We start from the raw sequence: 16,432 nt of genomic DNA, 5'->3' as shown, positions 1-16,432 counted from the left end.
GACAGAATGAATCCTACTTGTGGATAACAAAAATTGCAATATACCCACTTTGACTCTGGCATATAGCAAATAGCCTGATTGGCTGGAATTGTCCAAGGCTGGGTGGTCCAGACTAAAAAACTAACAGGAGATGAATCACCTGTGACAATAAAGTTGTAAATATGTCAGCAAATATTATTATTTCATACTTATAATCTATATAAATTAAATCAATGAAGAAATCTTACTTATAAGAGATGCCAATTTAGGAGGTGGTTTTAAGAGAGGGAATTTTACATATATTGAACGACTGACGTGCTCAGGATTATATTCAAGTTCTGCTTCAGCCAAAGCAGTCCTAAGATTTAAAAAAGTTAAACATGAATATTTGGAAGCTTCACAAATTCATCCCCTTTAATTATGAAAGAACACATGTATACCTTGATGAGGGAGACCAAAACACAGGTTTGTAAGAGCGATAAACCAAACCCTACAAAAGACAAAGATATTATACTAATGCTGAAATTCTGTAATATATATTTTTAATACACTGAAAGAAAAAAATACTTCATTACCTTATCATACATTTGGTAAAAAATTCTCAACTGTTTGGCCTCATAGTTTCTATCAAATGTATAGTAGCAATTATCCCAATCTGCCATTATTCCCCAACGAATAAATGCTGATTTCTGTTTCTCAATGGCTGCTTTCGCAAAGGACCTAGCTAAAAGGAAAAAAAAAAAGGACAAGAATGTGGCTCTCTAAATGCAGATGTTATATAGTTTAGAATAGAAAAAATTCTTACAGGAAAATTATTTGAAGAAGTTCAAAGATACAAATTCTAAAATTAACTGGAGTTCCAAAAATTAAAATTTTATTACTGTTTTCTGTATTTTCCAGACTACATATAGTGACCTCTAGAAAATGGTAAAAGTATTCATTATTTCTTAATTTAAGAAAAAGGGAGGGGCTAGGGTTGTGGCTCAGCAGTAGAGCGCTCACTTAGCACATGTGAGGCGCTGAGTTCAATCCTCAGCACCACATAAAAATAAATAAATAAAATAAAGGTATTAAAAAAAGAAAAAGAAAAAGGGAATAATTTTATTTCATTATATACACACACACAAATAAACAGTATATCAAATCTAAGTAAACAATAACATGCTTCACAGAGTAGTAAAATAATCTTCATAATCATATCCAAATAAACAACAGCATACACCTCTCTGGCCAAAGGAAAGGGTCAAATAGAAGAATAATTCAAAATATATGTATTTTAAAATTTACTTCTGTCTTAGGACCTGAAACAGGTCACAAGCCCTACCCAGGAAAGTTTAAAAAAAAAATTGACCAAAACATTAATTTAATAAGACACGATCACTAAACAGCTGAATAATGCAGTTTGGGCAAGATCACAAAATCGTTTCTTCAATCTCTACAGAGAAAGTTTCACAAAAATCAATTAAACAAAATCTGAGGTTTTTGTGACACAGAATATAGTTCCCCACAGATCTCATTATAACCAAAACAAAATGAAAGTTCTCTTGGTAAAGCACTGAGTTTTTCAAAGTGCCTCAGTGTTTATAAATATCATTTTAATTATTTTAAAACAGAAATTGAGATTATTTACCTTTTTCTCTAATTTCCATGGCTGAAAGATTCTGAGCTTTTCCACCAAGTTCTGATAACACTTTTATTTCAATGGGCAACCCGTGACAATCCCAGCCAGGCACAAAATGTATTTTGGAACCTCTCATCATATGGTATCTATTGGCTATGTCTTTTAAAATCTGCAAAGATGAATAACAGTAATCACCATTTGTATGGAAAACATAATTTACAGTCTTTTATTAATATCATTTTAAAACACTACAGCCAGGTGCAGTGCTGCACACCTGTAATCCCAATGATTCAGGAGGATAAGGTGAGAGGACAGCAAATGTGAGGCCAGCCTAGGCAACTTAGTAAGAACTGTCTTCTCGTAAGAAAAAAGAAAAAGCACCCCTGGGTTCAATCCTCAACACCAGAAATGCAAACAAAAAACACTACTAAAGCCCAGTTTTAAAAGGATTTATATAAAATAACCTATCAAATCTAATTTAAGTGCTACACAGAAATAACAGATATTTAAAATTTTAAAATGCCATATCTCGAGAGAGAGAGAGAGAGAGAGAGAGAGAGAGAGAGAGAGAGAGAGATTTATAAGTGAAAAACATTATGCCTAAAATTACTAATTCACTTTTTAAGTTGCAACTCGGAATAAAAGCAACCCATATTACTGCCCTTCTTCCCTCTCTCCTTTCCCTTTCTTTCTTTTTCCTATTGGGGATTGAACCCAGGGCTTTGTGCATGCTACTCAAGCACTCTAACACTGAGCTACATTCTCAGCCCTTTCTTAAGACAGGGTCTTGCTAAGTTGCTAAGGCTGTCCTGGAACTTAAAGTCTTCTGCCTCAGTGCCTAGAGTAGAGATTACAGGTGTGCATGGACACCACACCCAACATCTTAGTTCACTTCCTGTAGTAGAGGGCAGCAGAGCCTTGAAAAACAATGTGTTACCATTGCAGAAAGGAGTATTGAAAGCAAAAGATAGATTTGGTCCAGCTCAATTTTCTTTCCTGACAGGAAGAAATACTTTGACCACTAACCTCATAGTCCAGAATTTGGGTGATAGTCCAAATTAAGATAGGTATAAATATATATCCTAGATTTCAAACATTTAGTACCCCCAAAATATAGTCTAAAATTTTTTACACTGATTATATGTTTAAATATTTGAGATATGTTGAGTTAAATATAGCATTAAAATTAATTGAACTTGTTTGACTTTTTTGTGGTTATTAGAAAATTTAAACATACCTATGTGGCTCATACTTGTAGTTTATGTTCTATTTCTACTGAACAGTACTGCTTTCAAGTATATAAAGAGAATGAAATCAATCACCTGAACTAACAATTAGGACTTTATAAGAAATTATTTGGCTGGTGGAGGGGAGCAGTAATCAGGGATTGAACCCAGAGTGCTTAACCACTGAGCCACACTCACAGCCCTTTTTATTTTTAATTTAGAGACAGGGTCTCACTAAATTTCTGAGAGCCTCACTAAATTGCTGAGGTAGGCTTTGAATTTGCAATCCTCCTGCCTCAGCCTCCTGAACTGCTGGGATTACAGGCGTACGCCACCATGCCTAGCTACAAGGATTTTAAAAATGTAATAGTAATAGGTAATGATGTGTGAAACCTCTAGTAAAAAGAACAGTAGAGGGGCTGGGGATGTGGCTCAAGCGGTAGCGCGCTCGCCTGGCATGCGTGCGGCCCGGGTTCGATCCTCAGCACCACATACAAACAAAGATGTTGTGTCCGCCGAAAACTGAAAAATAAATACTAAAAAAAAACACCAGTAGAACCCAGCATGTCCACATCTATAACCCCAGCTACTCCAGAGGATGAGGAAAGAGTTCAAGGTTAGCACGGGCAACTTGTATTAAAATAAAAAGGGCTGGAGGTATACCTCAGAGGTGGAGCATATGCCTAGCACACACCAGGCCCTTTTGGGTATCAAACTTCTCAGCATTAAATGCTACCCTCCTCCTCCAAAACAATTGCTCCATAGTCACTTTTCACTTTTGGCTCTTTGATTTTCCCATCACAATATTCATGTATTCCTCTGCTTGACAGACAAACATTTGATAGCTACTGTGTGCCACGACCTATTTTAGGAAACTAGGATATGGCACTCAAAAGGAAAGATAGGATTTCTCCCCTCAAAGAAAAAAAAAAAAAAAGAAATAAACAAATATACCCATTCACTATTAAAAATAAATAAATAAAAGGCTGGGGATATAGCTCAGTTGGTAGAGTGCTTGCCTCACATGCACAAGGCCCCGGGTTCAATCCCCAGCACCACAAAAAATAATTAAATAGATAGATAGATAAAATAAAAGCAAGTTAAAGGATTAGAAAATTACATTGGGGTTGGGATGGTACAATTTAAGAGGGACATCAGGAAAGCCTAACGAAATCTCATTTAAACAGGACCTGAAGGAACAAAGGAAGTGACCCCTATAAGTATATGGAAATGCATTCCACACAGAGGAAAGCAAGCAAGACTTCCTTGGTTTGTTCAAGAAAGAGCAGGAACTGACCTTCCCCTGCTTCCAAAGTGCCCATGGTTTTTGACAGGGGTTCTAAGTAGACATGTAAGAGATGGTTTTGCATGGTGGCCTCAGTTTTTTAGGTAATTACTCCTCACCCTCAATCCTAATGGAGTAGACTCCCCTATATTACAGCTCCAAGAGTGAACACATGATCCATTACAGCCATCAACACATTCTATCCCCAAGTCTACAATGACTGATTCAGGAATAGACCTGTGACCCAAATCAGGCCAATGAAACTTGATTCCAGGACTTCTGTAAGATATTGCTGGAAAAGAAAAGATGAAATTATTAAGCATGGAACTGCTGGAAAATGTGTGGGAGGTTGGGCAGGGGAAAGAAGTCATTAAAAGTGGAAAAGCCTACCAAAAAGTGAAAGATGGAGAGAAAACAATCCATAATAGTATTTGAGTCCCCGGGTCTAGGCATGCAGAGAGCTAAAAATATCTCCAGATTTTACAGGTAAAACACCCAGTAAATTCCTTGTTTTACTTAATCCAGTTAAAGTTGCCCTTTCTATTCTTTGCAACCAAAGAGTTTAGAGTAAAAGAGCTTTATTTTGTATTCTTGTTATAAAACAGTCTTGCTAGATACATTTAAAACAATAGCCTATACTAATTATTTTAAAACAAATGTAGCAATGTAGCAGAGATTTCCTGGAGAGGGATGGATAAGTGAAGTAAACCTTAAATAATTTAAAATAGGAATAATCTTAAAGCAAACACCAATTGAAGTTTCTTTGTGGTAAATAACAAGAGTATAAGGGAATGGACAAGACCAGTCCAGAGCAGCCTATTTTTCATTGCTGATTGGCACCAGAATCAAATTGCTTTAATTACTACAATATAATCCTTATCTGGTAGAGCAAGTCATTCCTCATCTTTCGATAAATTTCTTTGACTCCTCACATTCATTTTCTACATCAAATTCATTTATTTCAAGATTCACTTTTTGCCTACTAAGTTCATTTTAAAATGTTTGTATTAATCTTTGTTGTTTCTGACTACAAGAGTAGTACAAGGTCCTTGTTCAAAATATGCAAGTGTTACAAAAACAATAAATATTAAGCTTTCAATTTTTAATAAAATTAGATTCTGATATAATATAGTTTTATAAATTGTTTTTCTACTCTAATTTTAATAGTATCTGGACATCTTTCTTATCAGTACTTATAGACCTACCTCATTTCTTTTTCAATTATATAAACTTCATTACCAAGATTTATTTAAGCAAACCCCATTAAGGCCATCTAATATGAGCTACTATAATAATAAAAGATTAAAACAGGATGGTTAGTATTACTTGTACAAAAAGCACACTCGCCTCTTCTTTTTTAGTTTACACACTTGCCTCTTCTAATAAAATTTCTAAAATTTCAACTGGTCAAAGCATCACAAAAATAGTTGGATTTTCTGAAGATCAGAAGACAGCCCCAAAACGTATCTAGTATATATGATTTAATAAGAATCACAGAACCATGGCAAAGGGATAAATAGTATTGAAAAAGTTAATTTGTTGTTTGGAACAGATATCTGTTTAGATCATTACCACATGACATCAACACAAAAAAACACAACTGGATTTGAGTTAACATTAATAATAATAAATCAACATGAAAATTAAGCATAGCCAAAATGACGAACACAAAGGGAAAGAGGAGAGGAACCCGATATATGCTCTCCAGGCCTTTTAGAAAACATGGAGTTGTTCCTTTGGCCACATATATGCGAATCTACAAAAAGGGTGATATTGTAGACATCAAGGGAATGGGTACTGTTCAAAAAGGAATGCCCCACAAATGTTATCATGGCAAAACTGGGAGAGTCTACAATGTTACCCAGCATGCTGTTGGCATTGTTGTGAATAAGCAAGTTAAGGGCAAGATTCTTGCCAAGAGAATTAATGTGCGTATTGAGCACATTAAGCACTCTAAGAGCCAAGACAGCTTCCTGAAACATGTGAAGGAAAATGATCAGAAAAAGAAGGAAGCCAAAGAGAAAGGTACCTGGGTTCAGCTGAAGCGCCAGCCTGCCCCACCCAGAGAAGCACATTTTGTGAGAACAAATGGAAAGGAGCCTGAACTGCTGGAACCTATTCCCTATGAATTCATGGCATAATAAATGTAAAAAAATAAATAAATAAAGGCTCGTGGACTACAAAAATGATTTTTTTTAATTGAGCAGAAGTGTATATTTAAAAAAAAAAAGAAAATTAAGCATATAAAAATAAAAAAGGCAAATTTAGATATTACATTTGACCTCTCAAATTAGCAATAATATTCAGTATTAGGTAAGTATAATAAATAGGACCAGTCCGTCATGTCAGGCATAGTATAGAATGTGTTAAAATCTACTGAAAAGCAATGCACACTAATTATCCAGTAATTTCCTTGTTTTTGTTTTATTTTATTTTTTATTTTGAGATGACATCTTACTATGCTAAGTTGCATAGGCTGGTTTTAAACTCCTGGGCTCAAGCAATTCTCCCACCTCAGCCTTCCAAGTGCAATACAGGTGTGCAACACCATGCCCAGCTCTGCTTCTTTTTACCAATATTACAAACACTAAGGAAAGACCTTAAAATGTTAACAGTATTTGTATTTGGGTAGTAGGATTAAGGTAATTTTAATTTTCTTCTTTCAATTTTCCTGTATTTTCTAATCCCATCTCCAAAAGAAAAAAAAAAGAACTTTTAAAAAAGTTTCAAAATAGACCTTTAATTTCTATTAAGATGGAGTAAAAGTACTTACCCCTATTCCTCCAATTTAATACAATTTTTAAATCCTGGACATTATACATAAAGCAAATGAAGGGACACTCTGAAAGCAAAGAAGACAGACTGTTTAGTGACACTGGGACCAAGAATACAATGCTAAGTTCCATGAGTTTTCTTTTTGTTTTATATATCCAAGACTTAGACCAACAGAAGTTAGCAACCTGGAAAAACCAACAGGTACAGACCAAAAAAAGCTACAACAAAAGCCTGCTCTCCTAAGTAAAGAAAGAGGAAAGGGGTAGCCTAGCAAGGGAGAGAACATTAAAGCAGTAGATTCTCTACTCTAGCCAACTACCTCCTCACCTCCACCTCTTTGAGGAAAATGCAGAGTGAGGTGCCCAGACACCTACTTCACCAATTCATCCCAAGCTACCCTAACCTCTTCTCCTTGGCTGGAGTGTACTAAGAAAGCCTCATAGGTAGGTAGTGGGGAATCTCATCTTCACTGGGTGGTAATGAAACCTCATCCGTCTAGTTAGTAGGTACCATGTGGGAAGCCTGAACTCCGGCTCTCCCCTGGCAGTAACCAGGCATTCCTCCCTGTTTCCACTGTGTGTGGTATCCGGAGGATTAGCGCAGTAGGGACCTTAACAACTACCCAGTGATCACAAACAAGGCAAACTAACACCTCATAACCAGCAGGGTGTCAGTGAAGGCCAAGGAAAAGACAGAACTACCACTCTCTGCAACAGTAATGAGGAATTCCCTCTTCAGAGTCAAGAGAGGTTGAATGGAGAATCTGGGAGCCAGAGGGTGATCTTCTTCTGCCAGGGCAATGTTAACTAAACAGATCATTTAAATATGCTTCAAAATCTCAGAAGACCCAAAATGTAAAGGTGTCAATTTTTTTAAAAGTATCACTCATAATACCAAAAACCAGGAAGATGTGAAACAAAATGAAAGACACAATCAATAGATAACAATGAGATGACAAAAATAACTAGACCATCTGACAAAGACTTTAAAGCAGTCATGATGAAAATGTTTCATAAGGAATTTTTAACATGCTTGGAAATATTGGAAAAGTAGAAATCCTGAGCAAAGAAACAGAAAGCCTCAGCAAAGAAGCAGAACATATAAAGAAAAATCAAATAAAAATTTTTAAATGAAAATTACAATATAGGAATAAAAAAGCTCAGAGGATAGGACCAACTGCAGAATGGAGGGGACAAAAAACTTTAATATCTAACAGCAACTACCCAGTCCCCAGTCTAAATAGCAAAGGAAGAACAGACTGAAAAAAAACCAAAACAAAACCGAACATGAGGAATTTGTAGTTCTATAACAAAAGATCTAACACTCAGGCCACTGTTGTTCTGAAAGGAGATTTTTTCAGATAGAGATGAGAAAATAGAGGTAAATAATGGCTATAAATGACTCAGTTTGGCAGATATAACCCCCATAAATTGAAAAAACTGAACAAACTCCAAATAAGATGAATCTGAGGAAATTTAAGCCAAGAAGCAGCATAACTAAACTACTAAAAATTAAAGCTGGGTATAATGACGCACACCTGTAATCTCAGCAGTTGGGGAGGCTGAGGCAGAAGGATTGCAAGTTCAAAGCCAGCCTCAGTAATTTAATGAAGTCCTAGGCAACTTAGTGAGACCCTGTCTCTAAATAAAATATTAAAAAGGGCTGGGGATGTGGCTCAGTGGTTAAGTGCCCAGGGTTCAATTCCAGTACCGAAGAAAAAAGAAAACATGGTGGTTAAAAATTAAAAAAAAAAAAAAACCTTGGGTGGGAGAGTACTGGGGATTGAACCAAGGGGTGCTTTACCACTGAACTACATCCCCAGCCTTTTTATTTTTGGTTTGAGACAGGGTCTTGCTAAGTTGCTGAGGTTGGCCTCAAACTTACAATTCTCTTGTCTCAGCTTCCTGAATCACTGGGATTATAGGTGTGTGCCAAAGCTCCCAAAGTGAAAATTATTTTTAAAACATTCAAAGTCTCTGGAAATAGTCTTAAAGGCATAAAGCAAATGTAGAAACATTTATCAAGAAAAATCTACAAAAATTTGGGAAGAAAGGTGAGTTCTATGGTATTTGCCATTTGATCACTCCTCTTCCTCCTCCCAGGTAACTGAGGTGCAGACTCCACTCCCTACCACTGTGGCCAAACAACACAAGACTCCCTATTCCCACTACACCCAGTCACAGGGATGACTTTCCCAGGAAGAGAAGACATGAATGTGTCTCATCCTGTTTCAGGAAGTAGGGGTTCCCCTCCTTCACTCACCACCCCTTGTGAAATGGAAGCTCTACTATGGGTGTGGGTCTGCTGGGAATCCTGGGGCTTCAACCACCTTTGCCCAGCTCATGAGATGGTAGTTCCACACCAGGAGAGGCAGCTCAAAGAGACTTCATGCGACTGCTCACATGCATATTCATCTTCTCTAATGGGGGTGTCCTTTAGAAGTGTATAGTTGCACCCTTCCCAGCTCAAGAGCCCTGGCTGAGAGATTCTGCCTGGGTGAAAAAGAAGCAAGGAGTAAAACAAATAGTCCCTAACCTCTTCCCATGAACAGAGAGAGCATGGAGCAGTTCAAGCCTCAAGGAACAGCAGAGGCTATAAGGAAGGTAATTGGGAGAAGATGTTCAAGATGATACCAGCTAAGCTACAGGCCAGACAGTCTGCAAGAGAGAACCAAACAAAGAAGCTGCTAGGAAGGACCCTACTAGGATCAGCACATGCAATAAACACCCCAGGAACTAATCCTTTAGAGGACCCCAAATTTGATTAGTCTACAAAACAATTTATGCACCCCTGGGTACTGTTGTCAGGGAACAAGGATAAGAGCTCTGCCAAAATTACTGTCATTCCTGGAGACTGTGGACATACTCAAATTTTCACCTCCATAAGAATTAACATCAGAGTTTCAACACTGTGGAAGAGTGAAGGGGGGAAGGAATAGACTTCATGAAAATAATCTAGCTAGTCAGTAAACATATAAACAACCAAATAATAATTACTAGTTTCTGAGAGTGGTGGAGACCATTATTCAGATTTACTACATAATATAAAATGCCCAATTTTTTTTAAAAAAAATCATAGCCAAGTGTAGTGGCATACACCTTAATCCCAGCAGCTCAAGAGGCTGAGGCAGGAAGATGGCGAGTTCAAAGCCAACCTCAGCAATGGCAAGGCGCTAAGCAATTCAGTGAGACCCTGTCTCTAAATAAAATACAAAATAGGGCTGAGATGTGGCTCAGTGGTCGAGTGTCTCAGAGTTCAATTCCCAGTACCAAAAAAAAAAAAAAATTATACTACACAAATAAATACAAAAGTATGATCCATACACTGGGAAAAACACAGCAGGCAACAGAAATTACCTATAAGAGCAATCAAATGTCAGCCATAACAAAAAGACTGCAAAACAGCCATTATAAGTATGTCCAAAGAACAACAAAGATGATTTACAGTCTAGTGGAAGCATTTCACACAGGCAGATCTATAGCAGAGAACTTCTATCAGTAGCCACTCTCCCTAACAAGCAGCCTGTGAAAGAGGGATACAGAAAAGATAGGTTTAGACCAAGCTTCAATTTGAAAATCCCTTTTATTACTTTAGAATAGAAAGAAATTTTGTATTTCATTTCACAATATCTGTTACGGATTGAAAGGTTCTGCCTCTGTTCTTGTCCACTCATACTCTGAAACCCTAACCACCAATGTAATAGTAATTGGAGATGGCCTTTGGAAAACAATGAGGGTAAAAGGAGGTCATGAGAGTAGGGCCTTCATGATGGGATTAGTGCCCTTATAAAAGAAGAGAGATCTTTCCTATATGAAATCATTGCAAAAAGAAATGAGCAAGTAAGAAAAAGAGCCAAGAGTAGCTGGTATCTTGATTTAGGACTTTGAGCCCCTAAAACAGTGAGAAATAAATGCCTGTTGTTTAATTCATTATTTCATTATAGCAACCTCAGTTGACTAAGACAACATGTACCACGGGTGCTGTGGCACATGCCTATAATCTAAGTGGCACATGCCTAGGATACTAAGGCAGGAGGATCACAAGCTCTAGGACAGCCCGGGTAACTTAGCAAAACCCCATCTCAAAATGGGGAGAATAAAAAAGGAAGGGGACTGGGAATGTAGCTCAGTGGTTCAGCATACTGGGGTTCCAACTACAGTACAATAAAAAGGACAGTAAGTCAGTGTTTTAGTGGTTAACTTTTTTTTTTTTTTGGTGGTACTGGGGATGGCATCCAAGGTCTTATGCATAGCAGGCAAGTACTGTACAGTGGAACTACATTTCCAGCTCTTTTTTTTTAATATTTATTTTTTAGTTGTAGTTGGACATAATACTTTTATTTATTTTTGTGTGGTGCAGAGGATGGAACCTGGGGCCTCACACTTGCTAGGTGAGCGCTGTACCACTTGAGCTACAACCCTAGCCCCTCCAGACCTTTTTGTTTGTTTGTTTTGTTTATTTAATTGTAAGACAAGGTCTAACCAAGTTGCCCACGCTGGCCTCAAACTTGCAATTCTCCTGTCAGACTCCTAAGTAGCTGGATTTATAGCCATACTCCACCATACCCATCTGACAATATTGTTTTAATATAAAAATACCCAGAGAGGGCAGTCCCATACCCTGTTCCTTACTTGCTATGTGACCCTGACCAACTCATTTATGGGCCTGTTTCTTCATCTGAAAAGAATATTGCAATGTCCATCTTACAGAGCAGGTATAAAGATTAAATGAGAAAAAAAATCTAAAACTGTTATACTTCTTGGCATAAATAAAGTACTAGATGAGACACTTTAAAAATCTAGATGGCCAGAAGTTTATGAATCTTGAATTCTGATCACTGTCATAGGAACATTTAGGCTAAGGCAGGGGGTGTAATTCAGTGATAAAGTGCTTGTGTCACATGCACAGGCCCTGGGTTCAATCCTCAGTACCACAAAAAAGAGAAACAGAGAGAGAGGGGGTTGGGGAGGAGAGAGAAAGAGAGAGAGAGAGACAGAAAGTAAGATAAAAGAGGGAAAGGCCCCTCTTATTTTTAAAAGAATATTATCAATTAAGATTCAGATACTCTTCTAAACTCAAAAGGAACACTCAGGACAAGCAACAAAATCTTTGCTTTGCAAAAGGCACATATGTAGAATTACTGCTCTACTTGGCCCCCACTCCGACAAAAAAAAATCTTAGGGTCTTTTAGGGGACAATGCTAAATGAATTAAAAATCTCATGGAAAATAGTAAAGTGATGATGCAGTTAACCTAATACAGGTGACAAATACAAATCAGTAAAGAAAGATATTTGATAAACAGCCTATCACAAAAATAGTTTTGTCTAGAAAGTAGCCTACCACTATCACCTCCATATAATCATGAAGCAAACGCAATCACTGTTGCCCTTTACACAGAAAGCAGAGAGAAAATGTAGTGAGCACTCAGAGAACCGCTTCAATTCACTTCGTATTTAAAACTAAGGCACCAGCAGGTTGGGAGGCTGAGACAGGAGGATTGCAAGTTCAAAGCCAGCCTCAGCAATAGCGAGACAACTCAGTGAGACCCTGTCTCTAAATAAAATACAAAACAGGGCTAAAAGACAAAATGTGGCTCAGAAGCTGAGTGCCCCCGAGGTCAATCCCTAGTACTCCCCCTCCAAAAAACAACAATAACAAAAAATTAAGGCACCCAGCTACTAAAGAGGCTGAGGCAAGAGGATCACAAGTTCCAGGCCAGCCTCTGCAATTTCCCTGAGATTCTGTCTATTTAAAAGGCTGGGACATAGCTCAGCAGTAGAGTATTCTAGTACTGCAAAAAAATTAAATAAATGAAACATAGATCCTGAATGCCTCTACTTAAAACCCTGCAATGGTTCTCTATTAACTTGAAATAAAATCTCAAGTCCTTTAAATGGCCTTTAAGATCTGGACTCCGCTACCTTTGTAGCCACATCTACTATTCACCCTCTAGTTTAATTGAGACAATAGTTTTACTTACTATTCCTCAGATTCAACAAGAAAATTCTCATCTCAGGGACTCTACATTTGATATTCTTACCCCCAATCTTCCCACAGCTCACTTACTTGCTTTCTTGAGGACTTTTCATTCCGGGACCTTTTAGTGAGGGAGGCATCCTACATTAATTTATTAAAATTATAGTTTTTCCAAGTGACCCTGTCATCTCTCTCCTCTGATATTATTATTATTGCTCTTATCACTGTCTAGCATATTATGTATTTTGTTTTTCTTGGTGATTATATGCTCCCAACTAAAACAAAAAGCACAGAATATAGCTTTAGTTTGTTCACTGTTATGCCCAGAGTTTAGAACAATGACTAGCACATAAAAAACATACTCAATAATTATGTACTGAATAAAATGATATTTACTATTGCATAAATAAGCTGAAGAAAATGCCAATGATGTTATTTTTCGTGCAGTATTAAAACTGTTTATTCCTACTAAAGTATTTTAGTTTTGGGCTTGGAGTATTGCTCAGTGGTGGGGTATATGCTTAATATACAGGAGGTCTAACCCCTAGTACCACAAAAGTTTTAGTTTTATGCACCAATGTAAACTTACATGATCATATAATCAGAATGCACTTTTTGTATAGAGAATTTTTTTTACATCAACATTTCCTCTCAAGTCTCACAACCTATTATAATTACCTTATTTAAAGCATGTCCAACATGAGGATCACCATTTGCATAAGGAGGTCCATCATGAAGACAAAATTCTGTCTTTGTTTTTCTTTCTTTTTGCCATGAATAAAGTTCGGAAAACCCACATTTCTGTTGAAAAACAACAACAATGTCTAAACATCATATACTATAGAATCTTATCATAAATAACAACCAACACTTGCTCATTTTTTTATCTCATTCCAATCTATTCAACTCTGATTATTAATGAAGTTTCTGAAATGCACAACTGAGTATTCTCTTGAAACTTTTCAAGTTTCTCCCCCATAGACTTCAGACTGAAGTCTAAACTCTTTACATGGTTTCCACACCTTACAAAGGTTTAGTACCACTCAATTCTTGGGCAACCTCTCTGTACTCCCACCCCTTAATCTTCAATCCAGTCCTGCTGAATGCCCTATAGATTCCCCCAGGCACTTCTAACTTATTCTTGCTATTCTTCAGCTTTAACACCTGCCACTTCCTAAATCTGGAATAACACTCATTGCAGTCACACACACCTTCCCTCACTAGCTGTGTGGCAGTGGCCAAGTCTCCTATAGATCTACTCATCTGGAAAAAAAAAATGTTATATATGTTACAAGGCAGGTTTGAAAATTACATGAACAAACAACTGAAACTGTGACACTTCTTAGCATATAGAAGGTACTACTTTTAAAAAACTAGATGGCCAAAACAGGTTTAAGATCTTGAACCCTGGTAACTGTCATTAAGAATATTTAGGCTAAGCATATTAACAGTACTTGCAACTATGGAAGACTTTTTTTTTTTTTAAAAACTCTACAATTACAGAAACACTTAGTAAGTTCAGTGCAAAGTAGAAGACAGTGTAAAATGGGGTCTCAAAGAAACCTTACCCATCAAAGGAGTTATAATTCCAACTAAGGACCTAAAGATCCGACAAAAGTGGGCTTCAACTTCCCCTCGTTACTTATAAGTTTATTTTTACTTATATGTGTACATGTTAATTCGCTTTTGACAAGTCACTGGAAAAGTGTCCGAAGTTGATTTACTTTCCCGGACTAGATATGGGATGTGCATCCGATACTTGCGGGCATCTGAGCATCACTCGAGTCTCCCTGAATATCTCGCTGCAGAACCTGCCACAACTGAGGGGCCTGTCAAGAGATTTCTTCACTTAGGTGTTCACCAGTAAAACCCGAAGGAAGCAGAAGACTTCCCGGGATCCGGTTTCTGCCGGCCGCCCTCCCGCCGAAGCCTGGTCCGTGTGATGGGCCCAAGAGCGCCGGTTTTCCTCCGCCCCGCCCCGCTGGCCTCCGGGTGGATGCCCCGCGCCCACGAGGGGCCTGTACCTGCTGGATCTCCAGCTCCATGTCCGGCTGCTGGCGGCCCAGCAGCTTCATGGGGAAGTTGGTCTGAGGCAGCAGAACTGTGTCGCGGTACTTGCCGCTATTCGGGTTGGTCAGCTGGTTACTGGCCCCGGTGACAGACCGCACTAGAAGCCTCCTTGTCGCCCCTAGCCACCCTAGGCGACAAGGAAGGCGGGGCGGTCCCCAGAAGCTCCGGGCCGAGGCCAGAGCCGTAGCCCCCGGCCCTCGAGGGCGCAGTCCCCAACGCATGGCGGAGCAACCCAGGACGCCCCTTAAGTGCGAGGTCCAGGGTTCTAGCCCAGGCTGGAAGAAGTAAGGACCCCCAAGAATCTGGGCGGGAGTGCGCACGCGCCCGGCAGCACTGAAGGTGCGTAGTCCCGGAATCGGAGAGGATTGAACTACTCCGGGTCTTCGCTGCAACCGTCGGGGCGGAGCCGTATCCTACCGGGCGGGGGAAAAGTGTCTAAGCCCTCGGTTTTTTTCAATCACAGAGCCTTGATTTTAAAAATGTGTACGTTTATATCGTGGCACACTCCTGTAATCCCAGCGGCTGGGGAAGCTCAGGAACTCAAAGCCAGCCTCAGCAATGGCAAAGCCTAAGCAACTCAGTGAGATCCTGTCTGTAAATAAAATACAAATTAAGGCATAGGGCTGCGGGTGTGGCTCTGTGGTTGAGTGCCCCTGAGTTCAATCCCCGGTACCCAACCCCCGCCGCAAAAAAAAAGTATGTTTAATACGATGTATTTATGCTGTTGCTTTAATATATAATCAACAAAAGTTATTGACAGGTTAATTTCTATTTATTCCAAGCCTTAGAAATTTGGTATCTTATACACAACAGCACATCTTCATTTGACTTAATCACTGGTAAAGGCCTCAATAGACACACAGTGGCATCAACTCCATTATGGGCAACACTGCTTTAGGGAGTACACAGGTCCATATAAATATTATCAACAACACTTAAACAAATTGAGGGTCGTGTGTCCCCACCCACCCACCCACTCCAGCCATGTTGAGGATCAAATCCAGGGCCTCACACATATTAGGCAAGCACTCTACCACTGAACCACATCCCCAGCCATTATAAATTGAGTTTTAAAGATCTAATTGAAGTGGCTAGAGGTGGAACTCAATGATAGAGCAGATGTTTAACATGCATGAGGCCCTGGGTTCAATCCCCAGCTTGAAAAAATAAAAGAAAAAAAGTTATAATTGACTTTTACTAGGGACTCTTGGACCACATTGGCCATTTCAGTTACTTACACTACAGGAGTGTGAATGAAGTCTCCTTGGCTTAGTGTGATTTGGCTATCAGCTCTCTCCTAGTTTTTTGTAAGGTAACTTTCCATGATCATACAACAAAGAAGTAGCAGAGATGGAATTCAAGCCCAGTCATCTAGGCTCCAGGGCACTCTATCTTTGACCTGCAGTTCCTATCTGGGATCTATTTTATAGCTATAATTTCAAAGAAGCACAAAGATGTATACACATAGAAACTCCTAATTAGCCTCTGCTTTAACAACT

The 16,432-nt window shown here is 38.6% G+C and overlaps 2 protein-coding genes across 2 annotated transcripts in view; one reads left to right on the top strand and one right to left on the bottom strand.

Annotated features, from left to right (window-relative positions):
* Positions 1 to 15,273, bottom strand: part of Iars2 (isoleucyl-tRNA synthetase 2, mitochondrial) — a 57,390-nt gene extending 42,117 nt beyond the window's left edge. The window contains exons 1-7 of the mRNA XM_046438388.1: positions 14,888 to 15,273; positions 13,542 to 13,664; positions 1,610 to 1,769; positions 555 to 703; positions 420 to 469; positions 228 to 337; positions 49 to 139 (exon numbers count right to left, since the gene is read on the bottom strand). Coding sequence (XP_046294344.1) covers positions 49 to 139; positions 228 to 337; positions 420 to 469; positions 555 to 703; positions 1,610 to 1,769; positions 13,542 to 13,664; positions 14,888 to 15,154 — 950 coding nt within the window. The 5' untranslated portion in view covers positions 15,155 to 15,273. The remainder of the gene's footprint in view (positions 1 to 48; positions 140 to 227; positions 338 to 419; positions 470 to 554; positions 704 to 1,609; positions 1,770 to 13,541; positions 13,665 to 14,887) is intronic.
* Positions 5,768 to 6,314, top strand: LOC124088680 (large ribosomal subunit protein eL21-like). Its single transcript, XM_046438389.2, has one exon. It carries the CDS (start codon positions 5,770 to 5,772, stop codon positions 6,250 to 6,252), a length of 483 nt encoding a protein of 160 aa, XP_046294345.1. The 5' UTR covers positions 5,768 to 5,769; the 3' UTR covers positions 6,253 to 6,314.
* Positions 15,274 to 16,432: the final 1,159 nt, after the last annotated feature.

This window comes from Marmota monax, unplaced genomic scaffold, assembly GCF_021218885.2.
Source record: "Marmota monax isolate L192 unplaced genomic scaffold, Marmota_monax_Labrador192_F-V1.1 WCK01_AAM20220418_F8-fsc00118, whole genome shotgun sequence".
NCBI classification, from domain to species: domain Eukaryota; kingdom Metazoa; phylum Chordata; class Mammalia; order Rodentia; family Sciuridae; genus Marmota; species Marmota monax.
Note: the sequence above shows the minus strand (reverse complement) of the source record. Positions and strands in the feature narration are given on the sequence as shown.

Bases quoted from the DNA above. Each gene is read 5' to 3' on its own strand.
- LOC124088680 (XM_046438389.2), top strand. From the start codon at position 5,770: ATGACGAACACAAAGGGAAAGAGGAGAGGAACCCGATATATGCTCTCC.